The sequence below is a fragment of the Eleutherodactylus coqui genome, chromosome 1, assembly GCF_035609145.1.
Source record: "Eleutherodactylus coqui strain aEleCoq1 chromosome 1, aEleCoq1.hap1, whole genome shotgun sequence".
NCBI classification, from domain to species: Eukaryota; Metazoa; Chordata; class Amphibia; order Anura; family Eleutherodactylidae; genus Eleutherodactylus; species Eleutherodactylus coqui.
In genome coordinates, this window is record NC_089837.1 from 160,475,827 (window position 1) to 160,493,858 (window position 18,032).

Consider the following 18,032-nt stretch of genomic DNA (forward strand, 5'->3'; position numbering starts at 1 on the left):
GGTGCCTTGGAAGACCAAGGGTTGCTAGAAAGTGCTGAAGTAACAAGCAAAGGTGAGCAGAAGGTTATAAAACATGTGATTTGTTGGCAAAGAGAGAGTAAAAGGTGTATAATATGTATAATCCATACCAGGTGGATATATACACTACCGTTCAAAAGTTTGGGGTCACCCAAACAATTTTGTGTTTTCCATGAAAAGTCACACTTATTCACCACCATGCGTTGTGAAATGAATAGAAAATAGAGTCAAGACATTGACAAGGTTAGAAACAATGATTTGTATTTGAAATAACATTGTTTTTACATCAAACTTTGCTTTCGTCAAAGAATCCTCCTTTTGCAGCAATTCCAGCATTGCACACCTTTGACATTCTAGCTGTTAATTTGTTGAGGTAAGCTTGTGAAATTGCACCCCACGCTTCTAGAAGCATCTCCCACAAGTTGGATTGGTTGGATGGGCACTTCTGGCGTACCATACGGTCAAGCTGCTCCCACAACAGCTCAATGGGGTTCAGATCTGGTGACTGCGCTGGCCACTCCATTACCGATAGAATACCAGCTGCCTGCTTCTGCTGTAAATAGTTCTTGCACAATTTGGAGGTGTGTTTAGGGTCATTGACCTGTTGTAGGATAAAATTGGTTCCAATCAAGCGCTGTCCACTGGGTATGGCATGGCGTTGCAAAATGGAGTGATAGCCTTCCTTATTCAGAATCCCTTTTACCCTGTACAAATCTCCCACCTTACCAGCACCAAAGCAACCCCAGACCATCACATTACCTCCACCATGCTTAACAGATGGCGTCAGGCATTCTTCCAGCATCTTTTCATTTGTTCTGCGTCTCACAAACGTTCTTCTTTGTGATCCAAACACCTCAAACTTGGATTCATCCGTCCACAACACTTTTTTCCAGTCTTCCTCTGTCCAATGTCTGTGTTCTTTTGCCCATCTTAATCTTTTTCTTTTATTGGCCAGTCTCAGATATGGCTTTTTCTTTGCCACTCTACCCTGAAGCCCAAAATCCCGCAGCCGCCTCTTCACTGTAGATGTTGACACTGGTGTTTTGCGGGTACTATTTAATGAAGATGCCAGTTGGGTACCTGTGAGGCGTCTGTTTCTCAAACTAGAGACTCTAATGTGCTTATCTTCTTGCTTAGTTGTGCAACGCGCCCTCCCACTTCTTTTTCTACTCTGGTTAGAGCCTGTTTGTGCTGTCCTCTGAAGGGAGTAGTACACACCGTTGTAGGAAATCTTCAATTTCTTAGCAATTTCTCGCATGGAATAGTCTTCATTTCTAAGAACAAGAATAGACTGTCGAGTTTCAGATGAAAGTTCTCTTTTTCTGGCCATTTTGAGCGTTTAATTGACCCCACAAATGTGATGCTCCAGAAACTCAATCTGCTCACAGGAAGGTCAGTTTTGTAGCTTCTGTAACGAGCTAGACTGTTTTCAGATGTGGGAACATGATTGCACAAGGGTTTTCTAATCATCAATTAGCCTTCTGAGCCAATGAGCAAACACATTGTACCATTAGAACACTGGAGTGATAGTTGCTGGAAATGGGCCTCTATACACCTTTGTAGATTTTGCACAAAAAAACAGGCATTTGCAGCTAGAATAGTCATTTACCACATTAGCAATGTATAGAGTGCATTTGTTTAAAGTTAGGACTAGTTTAAAGTTATCTTCATTGAAAAGTACAGTGCTTTTCCTTCAAAAATAAGGACATTTCAATGTGACCCCAAACTTTTGAACGGTAGTGTATGTGTGTATATATGTATATACTGTATGTGCAAATAGTTAACTGAGCTTGCTTTTCGAAGAGAAGGTTTTGTTGACATGTAGCTGCGAGTCTGTGTAAGCTTTTCAAGGTCGGAAGATAACAGCGAGAGAGAATGAAGTGCTGACCCTGGAGAATGTCTCTGCTTGCTTAAAATGAATTGAAATGAATTTAATTAATTATACTGTCTTAGTAGGCAGGAAATATAGCAATTTCTAAGGTATATTCTTACTTATACAGGGGTTGAAAATGAAGAACATGTTGCGCTGTAATTATGAGTTCAAATGCAGGGAATAGTTAAGCTAAAACAATTCAGTCTGTGTTTCATATTCGTAGAGAGATAAGACATGTTTTGAAAAGGTGGGGGCTTTCAGACTTCACTTTTTGTTCAGGGTCAAATACAGAGAAAGAAAGACAAGGGGGGCTGAAAAATACCCACAGATTCTAAAATACTTCAGTGTTTAATACAGCATATAATAGCTTCAGTAAATAAGAAAGATAGAATGTCTCAGTCACTCAGCAGATTTTTTTTTTCACCTAATTTGTCAAAGATAGCATTCACAATCTCATCTCAATAGAATCATGTACTTTATAAAATGATAGCACTCACCTCAATGTTTTTCAACTGATGTATGTATGTTTGTCAAACTTTTTTTTCTGTGCATCTGTATGTACTGGTACACCTTCAAGGGCGGTGACGGAGCAGACTTGAGAGCATGGATGGATGAGAGTTAGTGACCCGTGCTCAGGCTGTGATGTATGTAACATATGTGATGTGGATATTGACTAGGGATAAAAGTCCTCCCCAGGCATGGGACTTTGCTTGGTTGAGATGTGGACGTGTAGACTGTTAAGCTGAAATTAAGCTGAGAAGAAAGACGCAAGGAGCCAATATCGAAGGGGTGGAGCTAGATGATGTAATAGTACGTAATGTTTCATCCCTCTTCTCGACAAGGGAGGGGGTGAGGATCTTGAACAGCTAGTAAAAGTTTTTGTTTTGTTTTTTCTCCTGTCTCAAATTTGATAAGACATTGCAGGCAGGATCAGACTAATAATGAATTCACTTAAAGGGATCTCACATTTCCAATATTAGTAGATGTTTTGTAGATTATTCTGCCCTGATGTAACTCATGTGTCTGTTATTGGTGCTAGTATCTTACAGGCCTTATCTGCATCCATCAAATCTTTTTACAATGTTGTACTAACTTGAACCCGGCTACTATTTCTTCCAATTGCGTACCCGGGTTCAAAGGGGGGGAGGAGAAGGCATAGGTGATCTAGGTATTGCAAGTCAGCCATTTTTAAATTTTTTGCAAGCCATTTTTAAATTTTTTGCAACAAGGTTTTGATCTTTTTGAAATAGAATACCAGCCTGATTGTCTAGCAGTGATGCAACAAGAAAATTTACACTACCGTTCAAAAGTTTGGGGTCACCCATACAATTTTGTGTTTTCCATGAAAAGTCACACTTATTCACCACCATGCGTTGTGAAATGAATAGAAAATAGAGTCAAGACATTGACAAGGTTAGAAATAATGATTTGTATTTGAAATAACATTGTTTTTACATCAAACTTTGCTTTCGTCAAAGAATCCTCCTTTTGCAGCAATTACAGCATTGCACACCTTTGACATTCTAGCTGTTAATTTGTTGAGGTAAGCTTGTGAAATTGCACCCCACGCTTCTAGAAGCATCTCCCACAAGTTGGATTGGTTGGATGGGCACTTCTGGCGTACCATACGGTCAAGCTGCTCCCACAACAGCTCAATGGGGTTCAGATCTGGTGACTGCGCTGGCCACTCCATTACCGATAGAATACCAGCTGCCTGCTTCTGCTGTAAATAGTTCCTGCACAATTTGGAGGTGTGTTTAGGGTCATTGTCCTGTTGTAGGATGAAATTGGTTCCAATCAAGCGCTGTCCACTGGGTATGGCATAGCGTTGCAAAATGGAGTGATAGCCTTCCTTATTCAGAATCCCTTTTACCCTGTACAAATCTTCCACCTTACCAGCACCAAAGAAACCCCAGACCATCACACTACCTCCACCATGCTTAACAGATGGCGTCAGGCATTCTTCCAGCATCTTTTCATTTGTTCTGCGTCTCACAAACGTTCTTCTTTGTGATCCAAACACCTCAAACTTGGATTCATCCGTCCACAACACTTTTTTCCAGTCTTCCTCTGTCCAATGTCTGTGTTCTTTTGCCCATCTTAATCTTTTTCTTTTATTGGCCAGTCTCAGATATGGCTTTTTCTTTGCCACTCTGCCCTGAAGCCCAAAATCCCGCAGCCGCCTCTTCACTGTAGATGTTGACACTGGTGTTTTGCGGGTACTATTTAATGAAGATGCCAGTTGGGTACCTGTGAGGCGTCTGTTTCTCAAACTAGAGACTCTAATGTGCTTATCTTCTTGCTTAGTTGTGCAACGCGGCCTCCCACTTCTTTTTCTACTCTGGTTAGAGCCTGTTTGTGCTGTCCTCTGAAGGGAGTAGTACACACCGTTGTAGGAAATCTTCAATTTCTTAGCAATTTCTCGCATGGAATAGCCTTCATTTCTAAGAACAAGAATAGACTGTCGAGTTTCAGATGAAAGTTTTTTTTTCTGGCCATTTTGAGCGTTTAATTGACCCCACAAATGTGATGCTCCAGAAACTCAATCTGCTCACAGGAAGGTCAGTTTTGTAGCTTCTGTAACGAGCTAGACTGTTTTCAGATGTGTGAACATGATTGCACAAGGGTTTTCTAATCATCAATTAGCCTTCTGAGCCAATGAGCAAACACATTGTACCATTAGAACACTGGAGTGATAGTTGCTGGAAATGGGCCTCTATTCACCTTTGTAGATATTGCACAAAAAACCAGGCATTTGCAGCTAGAATAGTCATTTACCACATTAGCAATGTATTGAGTGCATTTGTTTAAAGTTAGGACTAGTTTAAAGTTATCTTCATTGAAAAGTACAGTGCTTTTCCTTCAAAAATAAGGACATTTCAATGTGACCCCAAACTTTTGAACGGTAGTGTAAGTTTTAAAAAAAAGTTACTGAAAGCTCTTGTTAACAATACATGTTTTGAGTTGTTTTTTATAGATGGTACCAGGGTGATTGACGACTCCACACTGGATATGCAGTGGTCACACAACAAGATGTCCTAAAAAGCAGAATGTCTCCGCATGTCGCAGTACAAGAAGCGGATCTAAAGGCCCTCACTGAGGCGTGTAGAGTGGCAAAGGTAAGACGGCAAACATTTACACTGACTCCCGGTATGCATTTGGCATAGCTCATGATTACGGCCCAACATGGAAGGCCAGACAGTTTTTTACCTCAGCAGGACAGCCAATTAAGAATGATGCAGCGGTGCAGTCTCATGGAGACCCTACTTCTACCTGACAAAGTAGAGAGCTCACACCAATTCCTACACCGGAGAAGCAAGAGGCAACGCCATCACAGACCACACAGCAAAAGCAGCGGCCCTCAAGCCGTGGAAGAAAGAAGAAAAGAAGAATTTAACAATAACTTTGGACTTTGACTAAACCTTGGACTTTGATATGAACTTGGACTTTGACTACACTTGGACTTTGATAAAAACTTGAACTTTGATATACTAAAGACTTTACAGTTACAAGCCAGCAAGGAAGAAAAAGACAAATGGACTAAAAAGGGACGGCATATGGTGAACAGTCAACAGCACTTGCCTACCATAGTCCCTGTGCCCCATGATGGCCCAGCTGATGCACAGAAAGACGCACCTCTCAAAGCAGCAATGATGTCAACGCTTGAACGAGGACGGGTGGCTCCTGGGTTTTCTGTAGCTGCTGCATCATTTGTCCAGTTTTGCATGATCTTTGCCGTAAAGCAACAGGGCAGAAGTAAATTTGCCACACAACACTTGCCTAGACCACTCTACCCATTTCAGGGATTGCAAATTGGCTACACTCAGCTCCTACTTGTTGGGAAGCATGAATATGTGCTTGTTGTTGTTGTTGATGTTTTTCAGGTTGGAGACCTACCCTGTTACCAAGGTAAATAAGCAGGTAACCGCACAGAAGCTCATGAATGAGGTAATCTGCAGATACGGGGTACCGGAAGTGATTGAGTCAAACAAAGGTACACAGTTCACAGGTGAAATAATGCAACACATCATGTCTGTTTTGGGTATATTCCAGGCTTTTCACACACCCTACCATCCGCAGAGTAGTGGGAAAATAGATACAAAAGGCAATGAAGGAAATGGTCAAATTTTGAATTGAGTGTCTTCCATTAGTTTTTATTTTTCTCCGGAGGATACGTGTCACAGTAGCTGAGCTTGGGAAATGATTTTCTTGTTAATTTTGTCATAGGCCTCTCCAAGGAATTGTCAATAATGCATTCTGCAGTCTCTGCTTTTCTCCCAGGTCCTACAGATGAGTGTCACAATCTGAAACCAGGTGACAGGGTCTATGTGAAAAAGTTTGAGAGAGAAACCCGGTTTGAATGTCCCTACCAGATGTTGCTCACCACCCCAACTGCAGTCAAGCTTGAAGGAAAGCCCACTTGGATCCACACTGCGCACTGAAAAAACTCATGATCCTGTATATCCTTTACATGCTATAATGTGGTACAATTCCTCTAACACACACAAGTAGCCACACACAGCTTTGACTACTGTACACTAGCCCCCTGTTTCAGAACAAATTAATACAATCAAATGTGCAATATGAGGCCTGCACTGAGGGTGAGAATCCAACACCGCATCGTGCTAAGAGAGAAGTTGATGCTCCAGATGGTAACTTTGATCCACATGTATACATAGATACAATAGGAGTGCCAAGGGGGGTGCCAGATGAATTTAATTCTAGAAATCAGGTTAAAGCAGGTTTTGATTTCTTATTTGCTCTTGTCACTGTTAATAATAATGTAGATTGGATGAATTATATCTATTACAATCAGCAGAGGTTTGTAAACTACACCAGCCATGCTTTACAAGGGTTAGCGGACCAGTTAGGGCCCACTGCATCCATGGCGTTCCAAAATAGAGTGGCCCTGGATATGATTTTAGCAGAAAGAGGTGGGGTATGTAACTTCCTGTATGTGTATTATCCCTTTGATCAAAAAGAGTATGAGTAAGGGACTGGACAATGTAACACCCAAATTTCCCTTGTTTGAAAAAGATGAAGAGTCAGTTCCGATAATGCCAACCACGTACGTTACCAGAAAAATGGAGAAATGTACTAGTACTGCGCCCGTCCCGATCTTCTAAGATGGACTGTCAGTGGAATTCCCATTTGCCTAGGGATAGTGCAGAAGACCTTAGGTTCCGGCGAGGGCACACCCTGTGGGGTGTTAACTCGTACAGATAGAGGGTATGGATGCTCGGAAATAAGCCCAGGGAATCCATGGCCTCCTTCTGAGGTGAGGTAGGGATACCCCCCTCCTAGGAGTAGGGACTTACGGGAAGTGGAGAAACCCTGACGCAAGGGAGAGGCGACCGAGGAAGAGTGCGAGGTCTGGTACTTGATCTCCATATTAAGTTTTTGAGGGGGGTTTGAGAAGGATATATGTATATATATATATACCCTTGTAGGTAGAAAGGAAAACACTGGAATATATACATTTACATAGGTATAGTTATGTGCCTTTCTTTTTATGTATACTAACTTTATTCTCATTTGTACTAACTCTATGAAAAAACTTAATACGTCGCCTTATACCAGATATGCCAAAGGCCTTGCCAGGCGAAGACAAAATGTATCTTTAAACACAGCAAAGGAAGAACCAGACACAAGGACGCGTACTTGGCTGTTTTTCCAGAGGCGCCGTAGCAAGATATCAAGATGTTCAACTATGCATCTGAATTTTCACTGTCTCAGGCCGGAAATCCAGACTTCCCATATATGGAGAATGCATGCTTGGCCGCTTTCTTAGAATTGAGTGGGTGATTCTTTGCACTGGAGTTAATTGAATACGTGATTTTCTGTACATAAGCCAGAGGCGCCATATCAAGATAACGACTGTTTTCACTGTCTCAGGCCGGAAATCCGGACTTCCCATATATGGTTATGAGCCCATCACCCCTTCCTGGTGATGAGACAAAGGGTATAAGATCTCATGTAAGCTGTAATAAAGCGCGAAGCGCAGCCATGTCCCCGTGTGAGAAACGATACCAGACCTCCGTGTGGTGTTTTCTTCTTACCGCCGGCAGCGGGGCAAGTGGGGTGGGCCTGATTGGTGCTGTACTTAGAATTACCCTGACATCTGTCTGGGATGATTTAGTGAATCCTGCACTGAGCAGGGGGTTGGACCCGATGGCCCTGGCGGTCCCTTCCAACTCTATCATTCTATGATTTTATGATTCACCAAATAATTAACAAAGGACTCTTTGAATTTTAATGCAGAATTGAAAATAGATTAATCCTGCTGGCAATTCCGCATTAAAATCGACATTTACACATGCAGCTTTTGGTGCAGATTTCCGCAATGGCAGATTCAGCTGTGTCTTGCACCTGAATTCCAGTGTGAACGTTCCCTTAGAGGATCAGTCCTCTCCATTGTGTGCGCGCTCAGAAGTCTTCCCTATACAGTGAAATGTCAGTTTGTGGGCCTACAGTGGGAGATCAGTAGTCTGTTAAAGGATACAAATTCCACATTTGAACTCAATGGGAGCTATTTAAAAGGGCCATGATGCCAGAATTATGGCATACCGAAGTGGCATCAAAAATTTGACTTTTGCGGCTTCTACACTGCGTCCCACAACTTTTTGAAAAAAAGTGGATGAAGCCTGACTTTAGGGGGAGTGGGCAGGCTCTATTCATTTCAATGACAGCAGCGAAAGTTATTGAGGATTAGCACTTGGCAATCTCGAGCACGGTCATTGAAATGAATGCAGCAGAGGTGCCTATGCTTCATTCATGTGGGGACCATTGGGAACCCTTTGTCAAGATCAGTAAGGATCCCAGATCTTGGCACAACAACTTTAACAATTACTTATATATCGTGTCATCATTTGTTATATGTATGTATTTGTCATGGAAGTACACAATGCAGATCTCTGTATATACCTTCTTCATGCGATCCGACATGATATGTGTGCTGGGACTTCGGAAGTGCATGTTCAGCACAACAGCACAGCTCACGACCACAACAGTTACCAGCACCATGATAAACATCAGGTACCTGAAGAACAGAATATATATCAACTCTACAATATTGATGAATTTTGCAGTTCTTTTTAGATTTTGTTAAACACCCAAGTTATTCTATGTATACAGTAAAAGCTCTTAGCAACGACCAGTGCAAATTGCCCTGAAAACTGGTCTTTAAAAAAAGGTGGTCCTCAAAAGGAGGAGGCCCGGAAAAAAAGTAGTCTTGATAAAGAGTGGTCTTCTCAAAGAGGTGATCTTTTGCAGAGATTTCATTGTACATACTGAAGAAAAATATATAGTACTAATGGAAGCTTTAAATGGGTTTCCAGTTGTAAACTTTTGAGGGCCTATCCTTAGAATAGGTCATCAGTAGATCAGCGGGAGTATGCCACCAGAGACCTATACTCATCAGCTGCTCATTGGGCCGATGCACTTGTGTACTGAGATGATTTCTGCAGTAAGCAGACAGCTCTGTTCCCAATGCAGTGGCCAGGCATGGTATTACAGGCAAATTTTCCATTGATGTCAATGGCTAGTACCAAGCCTGGCCATTGCAGTGGGATTGAGCTGTGTGCTTCATGCAAAAAGCAGCTCAGTGCACAAGCAAACAACTAATCAGTGGGAATCCCTGGCAATGGACCCCTGCTGATTTACTATTGATGGGCTTTTGTAAGGAAAAACCATTAAAGGGGTTGTCTCGCGGCAGCAAGTGGGGTTATACACTTCTGTATGGCCATATTAATGCACTTTGTAATGTACATCGTGCATTAAATATGAGCCATACAGAAGTTATTCACTTACCTGCTCCGTTGCTAGCATCCCCGTCTCCATGGATCCGTCTAATTCTGATGTCTTCTTGCTTTTTTAGACGCGCTTGCGCTGTGCGGTCTTCTCCCCTTCTGCTCGGTCCAGGCATGAGCGGTGTTCTGGCCCCGCCCCCTTCTACGCGTCATCGCGTAGCCCCCGCCCCATCACGTGTGCCGATTCCAGCCAATCAGGAGGCTGGAATCTGCAATGGACCGCACAGAGCCCACGGTGCACCATGGGAGAAGACCAGCGGTGCATCGTGGGTGAAGATCCCGGCGGCCATCTTGGTGAAGGAAGAAGTAGGAAGAAGGAAGACGTTGCAGAACGGGGATTTGGGTAAGTAATATATATATATTTTTTTTTTTTAACACATCCCTTGGGTTTGTCCTGCGCCGAACAGGGGGCCTATGGAAAAAAAAAAACCCGTTTTGGCGCGAGTCAACCCCTTTAATAGTTTACAACTGGCAACCCCTTAACCCCTTAACCCTCCATCAAGTAAATGAACGTCATGAATTCTTGTAGGGTAACTTGTCCATTTTATGGCAGATTGCTTCATGTTTTTTTTTTTATCTCCTCGGATCAATAGGGGGAAACATATTTCTAATATTTACTTACTGTATACCCTTCCCTTCATCTGCATCCTTGACCATCTTGTGGTTGAACTTGATTAGCGTACTGAATGTATCTTTTCAGCTATAATAACTATATTAGCTATGTCATTGATTGCTGTAACTAGAGGCTCCATTACATATCTATGCAAGGAAAATTGTGCTCGTCCAACCATTTAACCTGTTGGATGCTGTAGGTAAGTAGCAGCCTCAGTGTCTAAGAGGCTTGTAGAGGGTGGGGGCTTTCTGCTAATGTCATTCTGGTCTTAGAAAATACAGTAGATCTTGAGTGGAAGAAACTTCTATTAACTTCGCAAAATATGTATCTATAAGAATGCATTTGACTCATGCATAAATAAATAAATAGCATAATGTACCAAAAATTGTGTGAAATATTTAGATATTTAACATGAAATCTTCAATGTAATTGTTTGAAGATTAGAATATTATATACTGTATGAATCAAATATATACAAAGCTATCTTGTGATATGGAGATTTTATAACGTTGTACCTTGTACATTAGATGCATAAAAGCTATTTAAGTTTTCCTATCAATATTTACCATTCAACAATACTCAATAATAATACTTGGAGTCACTCACTTGCCAATGAGAGGAATTGCCAAGGCGGTCTGTGGGAGGCGCTGTGAGATTAGAAGCAAGAAGACAGACTGAGCTAGCAGCACAGAAATAGCCAGGGTCATCTTCTCCCCACCTGCCGGAAATAGGATGTTACATACAGACTGCTCTAATGTCAGTGGCACATTCCTAAGAGTATGACCGGATGGTAACAGATCATTCACTCTTGCTATTAAGTTGCCTTTCACACACTACTTTTCCTGCAGGAATTTTGCAACTGCTTGCCCCCTTTTTTCCTGATACATTGGCTATTTACATTTTAAAAGGCACTTACTGTCTGCTGGCAAATAGAATACCAGGTTGGCCATCAAAGCAATCATTACGCAAGGAATCAAGATGTTTATAATGTAAAAAAGAGGTTTCCTTTTAATAATGAGGTAAAACGTGATGTCCTGGTACTGGGTGCTTTCTGGAGAAAGACTTCTATCAACGTTCTTTCTGGCTGGAATATGGACAATCTGCCATTCTCCATTATCTACAAAACATAAGAAAAAGAATCACATTAGACCCTGCCTTAGATATTAATTCAGACACATTTTAAAGGGTTGTCCCATGAAAGCATGTTATCCACAGGATAGAGAATAACCTGTTGATTCATAGGGGTCTAACTTCTGGGACCCTTACTGATTATGAATCATGGAAGTCCAATGCATCCAGAAATGAACAGAGCCATGCACTCCATTCATTTCAATGGCATCGACCACCAGAGATAGCCGAGCTCTTAAAGTCAGCTATCTATAGCAGTCCCATTGCAATCACTACAGCAGCAGTGTGCATGCTTGAGTGCCATTCCGTTCATTCCTGGGTGAACAGGACCCCTGTTCTTCAGATAAGTGGGGGTCCGAGTGGTTCAGTCCCACATCCATCAGCATATTATCCCATATCCTGTGGATAGCAGATAACTTGCATTGCAGGGACAACCCCATTAAGAGATTCTGGATTTAAAAGGGCAATGTATATGTAAAACTATAATAATAAGTCTTCTGCGATGATGATAACCTTTCAGGAGCACAGTCCAACTTGACATTTTTGACATTATGCTTAAAGGGTTTCTTTCATTGGAAAAAAAATCAATACTTACCTATTCCTCCTCCGTCAGTTTTCTTACCACATCTTCTCCTCCCCGGTCTTCTCCTGGCTCTTGCAGTCCCCCAAGTCACCTTACCGCAAGCCGGACGGATCCTCTTCCTCTTGTTTTGGAGTGTCCATTCCCGGCATTCTCCTTCCGGCAGGTCAGTGTATGTTACGTCACTAGTGGCGTAGCAGTCACTGTCTAGCATGGCATGCCGAGCTATCGCCGAGACTGCTCATGCAAACTATCTCACTATCTCGCCACATGTGTGTTTTATATATATTGTTGTCACGACAGTCTCGCAATAACTCGGCTGTTACGGCACTCTGCCCCCCGAGCGCCAGTTGGGGTGCCCTGATCTCCTGCACCCCACTGTCCCTGCCTACTTGCCTCGGCCCTGGCTAACCCCAGGCGGACAACTGGGCGGCAGTCCCTGCACTGGCTAGGGACCTGGCGACTACCTGGATGGAACTACTAACAGGGGACAGAGTGCCGACAGAAGAGGCAGGTGAAACAGACCAACAAAACTACTAGGTGAAACAAGGCTGGAGGTGTAGCTCACAGGCAAACGAAAGGAAACTGACAAGCAACTAGGACAGACTAGAATAGACCTGACTAGAGGCTAGCAGAACCAATAACTGGCAGTGAGTTCAGGTCACTGCCAGCCTTTTAACTAAAAGCCTCCGCCCCGGGGCGGAGAGTGGGAGGAGCCGACTCTCCCCCTGTTGCATAAGGGAGGTGGATGAGAGCGGGCGGCACCCTACGGGCGGACACGCCCACGCCGCAGCACGCTGGCTGCTCCACGCCGCCGGGAGATCCCTGACAGCACAGTTCCGGGACGCCGAAGCCGAGCTCGAAGCGGCGCGCGCCGGCCGCGGGACCCAGCGCCGCCCTGCATGGTAACATTACCCCCCCTCTGACGGGGGACCTCCGGGCCCCCGGAAACTCGACCAGGCTTATCTGGAAAACGACGGTGGAACCGCCGTACCAACACGGGAGCATGAACATCACATGCGGCCACCCAGGAATGATCTTCTGGTGGAAAACCCTTCCAGGCCACCAAGTATTGTAGGATTCCTCGACACCAACGAGAGTCCAGTATCTCCTGGACCTCGTATTCAACTTCATCCCGGACCAGGGTGGGCGGAGGGGGACCGGAGGTGGGTATCACCGAAGGGACAAAAGGTTTCAGCAGCGACTTATGGAATACCCTGTGAACCCTCCATGTGGTTGGCAACCCCAGCTCGTAGGCGAGTGGGTTCACCACACGTGTGATGGCAAACGGCCCCACGTAACGTGGCGCCAGCTTCAAGGACGGGACCCGCAATTTGAGATTTTTAGAAGACAGGTATACCTTCTGTCCCACCCTGTAAGGTTCAGACACAGACAGACTCTTCCCACTGCGCAACTGCATACGGGCCCCCGCTGCCTCCAAGTTTCTCTGCACCTCTTTCCATACTCCCCGAAGCGTATCTGTGGCGTCATCCGCTGCCGGACAGAGCGACGGAGTAGGGATTGCTGTAAGGAAGCGAGGATGCTGACCGTATACACTAAAAAATGGAGACACCCCAGTAGAAGAACAAAGGCGGTTGTTTAGTGCAAACTCTGCCAACGGCAGGAACTCTGCCCACTGGTAAGCCTTTTCGCTGGCAAACAACCGTAAATATTGCACTAAGTCTTGGTTCTTCCGCTCAGTCTGACCATTAGTCTGCGGGTGGAACGCTGACGAGAAGGAAAGCGACGTTCCCAGGTTTCTGCAGAAGGCACGCCAAAACTGCGACACAAACTGAACCCCGCGATCAGATACAATATTTTGGGGAACCCCATGTAGGCGAATTATTTCCTTTACAAAAATCGTGGCAAATTCTTTTGCCGAGGGTAGCTTTTTTAACGCCACAAAATGTGCCATCTTTGAGAACCGGTCGACCACCACTAAGATAGTGGTGCATTTCTGGGATTCTGGTAGGTCAGTGATGAAATCTACTGATAAGTGAGACCAGGGACTGGAAGGAACCGGTAGTGGTCTCAGAGGACCCTCCGGAGGACGCCGCCGACTCTTATTGCGAGCACAGACCGAGCAACCCCTCACAAAGTTGCGGATCTCCTGAGACATGCCTGGCCACCAGAAGTATTGGGAGCAAAGCTCCAGGGTCCCCTGGAACCCTGGATGCCCGGCGAGAGCCGACGAGTGGGACTCATCCATGACTCTAGGGCGTAGGGTCTCTGGCACAAACCATCTGCCCTCCGGCACCCCTGACGGAGCGTCCTGCTGAGCATCCTGTAGTTGAGGGACGAAGTTAGACTCTAACACTGCCACCACCACGCCGGGGGCTAAGATATTCTCGGGAGTCATGGTCCCACTGTCTGGTACCCCGAAACTCCGTGACAGAGCATCCGCCTTCACGTTCTTCTCTCCGGGGATATATGTCACGACGAAGTTAAACCTGGCGAAGAACAACGCCCACCTGGCTTGACGAGCAGTGAGTCTTTTCGCATTGGCGAGATATACCAGATTCTTGTGATCAGTATATACGGTAATTGGGTGTCTAGCACCCTCAAGATGGTGTCGCCACTCTTCCAGAGCCCATTTGATAGCCAACAATTCCCGGTTACCCACGTCGTAGTTGCGCTCTGCTGAATTGAACTTTCGCGAAAAGAACGCACATGGGCTATAGCCAGACCTCCCACTGACTTCCTGCGACAATACTGCTCCTGTCCCCACTTCCGACGCGTCTACCTCAATAAAAAAGGGTAGTAGTGCGTCCGGCTGTATTAGCACCGGGGCAGTCGTGAATGCCTTTTTTAGACGGCTAAAGGCCTCAAGGGCTGCAGGCGACCACTTACCCAAGTCAGCCCCCTTCTTAGTCAGGTCGGTCAGAGGTTGAGCAATAACTGAGTAATTTCTAATGAATTTGCGGTAGAAATTTGCAAAACCTAAGAACCGCTGGAGAGCCTTGAGGTTGTCGGGTCTGACCCATTGGGAGATTGCTGCTACTTTATCAGACTCCATCTGAATCTCTGTGGGGGAAATTACATAACCAAGGAAGGATACTTGTTTAGAGCCAAATGTACATTTCTCTAATTTGACAAAAAGTTGATACTCGCGCAAACGGGTCAGGACCAACCTCAGGTGCCGCACATGTGAATCCCAGTCAGGTGAGTACACCAGGATGTCGTCCAGATAAATGACCAGAAATACCCCCAGGAAGTCGTGGAAGACTGCGTTCATAAAACCCTGAAACACAGCGGGGGCATTACAGAGTCCAAAAGGCATGACCAGACATTCAAAATGTCCTAACGGGGTGTTGAACGCTGTCTTCCATTCATCTCCCTCTCTGATGCGAATTAAATTGTAAGCCCCCCTTAAGTCCAGTTTGGAGAACCAGTGAGCCCCTACCACCTGATTCAACAAGTCAGGAATTAGGGGCAAGGAGCACTGGTTCTTCACAGTGATTTTATTCAAGGCCCGATAATCCACACAAGGCCTTAGTGTCCCGTCCTTCTTCTCTACAAAGAAGAGACCTGCCCCGGCCGGGGACCTGGACGGCCGGATATGTCGGTTGGCCAGAGCTTCCGAGACATAGGACTTGAGGGCTTCATGCTCACGACCTGACAGATTGAAGATGGCTCCCTTAGGGATGGGACCGTCGGGAATCAGGTCGATACCACAGTCCCACTCCCTATGGGGGCAGAGCCTTAGACAGTCGTTTGGAGAATACATCCTGAAAGTCTGACAAATACTCCGGAATGAGCACCGTATCTGCGGAGCACACAGCTATGGTAGACAGGTGATTGTGACACGATGACCCCCAATGAGTCAATTCCCGGGTGGACCAATCAAATTGGGGGTTGTGCAGTGCCAACCAGGGCATACCAAGCACCACATCAACCGACATTTTTTCCATAACCAAGAAAGACAGTTCTTCCGAGTGGAGGACCCCCACCGTGAACTGTAATCTTGGGGTCCTCCATCGTACCAAGCCTGTAGAGAGAGGGGTAGCATCAATGCTGGTAAAATGAATTGGCGTCTTCAACGCCACAAATTCCGCCATCAGAGAACGGACAAAACCCAGACTTATCAAGTTAGCGGCTGCTCCGGAATCAATAAACGCCCGCCCTGATCGGGAAAAATCCCCGAATCTAACATGACACGGTACCAAAAGTTTAGGAAGTACCTGAAGTCCTAGGCGATCCTCCCTGCAATCACCTAGGACTCGGAGTTTTCCGCCGGTTCCGGCTGCGGGCGTTTGAGACCTCAGTGGGCAGGTTATCACCCGATGTCCAGCTTTCCCGCAGTAGAGGCAGAGACGATGCAACAAACGGATCCGGCGTCGCTCTTTGGGGTCCAGCGGGTCCACCTCCATCGGCTCGGGCGCAGAGACTGGTAAGGAGGAGGAGGGACCAGGGCCACTGACCTCCCTGACTCTACGGGTCTGCCTGTCCTGCTTCCTAGACCTGAGCCTCCTATCTGCTCTCACCGCTAGCTCCATAGCCTCCCTTAAGGACCCGGGAACGGGATGGGAAATTAACAGGTCTTTAACTGCGTCCGAGAGGCTCTGCAGAAAAACGTCCTTCAGCGCGCTATCGTTCCATGTCGTATCCCCCGCATAGCGTCTGAAGTTGGAGCAATAATCCTCCACACACGACAACCCCTGCCGCAGCACCAACAACCGTGAAACCGCCAACCCCGCTCGGTCCGGTTCGTCGAAGATACCCCCGAGTTCCTGAAAAAAGGAGTCCACGGACTGCAGGCAGGAGGAACCCTCGGGGATGGAGAAAGCCCATGTCTGTGCCGAGCCCCGCAGCAGGGACATTATCAGCCCGACCCTCTGAGCCTCCGACCCGGAAGAACGGGGACGCATGCGAAAAAACAGGCGACACGCCTGTCGGAAAACAAAAAACTTGTTCCTCTCCCCAGAAAACACCTCGGGAAGAGGGCACTTGGGTTCGGGGCTGGTTGAGGCGTCCGACCCCTGCGACACCCCCCGCTGCTCCTGGGCCACCATGCGGGCGGATAAATCCTGGATCACAGGCACCAGGGCCTGCAGCTGGTTCGTGAGGGAACTGATCGCCTCCATGACAAAAACGGTTTTAAAAGGCCAGTTATTATGTTACGGCACTCTGCCCCCCGAGCGCCAGTTGGGGTGCCCTGATCTCCTGCACCCCACTGTCCCTGCCTACTTGCCTCGGCCCTGGCTAACCCCAGGCGGACAACTGGGCGGCAGTCCCTGCACTGGCTAGGGACCTGGCGACTACCTGGATGGAACTACTAACAGGGGACAGAGTGCCGACAGAAGAGGCAGGTGAAACAGACCAACAAAACTACTAGGTGAAACAAGGCTGGAGGTGTAGCTCACAGGCAAACGAAAGGAAACTGACAAGCAACTAGGACAGACTAGAATAGACCTGACTAGAGGCTAGCAGAACCAATAACTGGCAGTGAGTTCAGGTCACTGCCAGCCTTTTAACTAAAAGCCTCCGCCCCGGGGCGGAGAGTGGGAGGAGCCGACTCTCCCCCTGTTGCATAAGGGAGGTGGATGAGAGCGGGCGGCACCCTACGGGCGGACACGCCCACGCCGCAGCACGCTGGCTGCTCCACGCCGCCGGGAGATCCCTGACAGCACAGCTCCGGGACGCCGAAGCCGAGCTCGAAGCGGCGCGCGCCGGCCGCGGGACCCAGCGCCGCCCTGCATGGTAACATCGGCATTCTCTGCTAGGCAGTGAATGCTACGTCACCAGTGACATAATGTACACTGACCGGCCGGAAGGAGATTGCAGAGAATGGATGCAATTGATCATCCAATTTGCGGTGAGATGACCTGGGGGAATGCAGGAGACAGGAGAAGATCGGCAAAGAGAAGATGCAGTAAGAAGATTGACAGCGGAGGAATGGGTAAGTATTCATTTTTTTTAAATAAGAGAACCCCTTTAAAGAGTAAGAAGTGATAGAAAAATATACAAAATTTCCCTTTTTAAAGGGGCGTTACAGTCTTAGAAAGTGACAAA

General features: G+C 46.1%; 1 protein-coding gene across 1 annotated transcript in view; it reads right to left on the bottom strand.

Moving 5' to 3' along the window:
* CHRND (cholinergic receptor nicotinic delta subunit) overlaps window positions 1-18,032 on the bottom strand; it is a 51,951-nt gene that overhangs the window by 23,217 nt on the left and 10,702 nt on the right. Inside the window, exons 7-9 of the mRNA XM_066602605.1 lie at window positions 11,229-11,429; window positions 10,919-11,030; window positions 8,816-8,930 (exon numbers count right to left, since the gene is read on the bottom strand). Of these exons, the coding sequence (XP_066458702.1) occupies window positions 8,816-8,930; window positions 10,919-11,030; window positions 11,229-11,429 (428 nt within the window). The remainder of the gene's footprint in view (window positions 1-8,815; window positions 8,931-10,918; window positions 11,031-11,228; window positions 11,430-18,032) is intronic.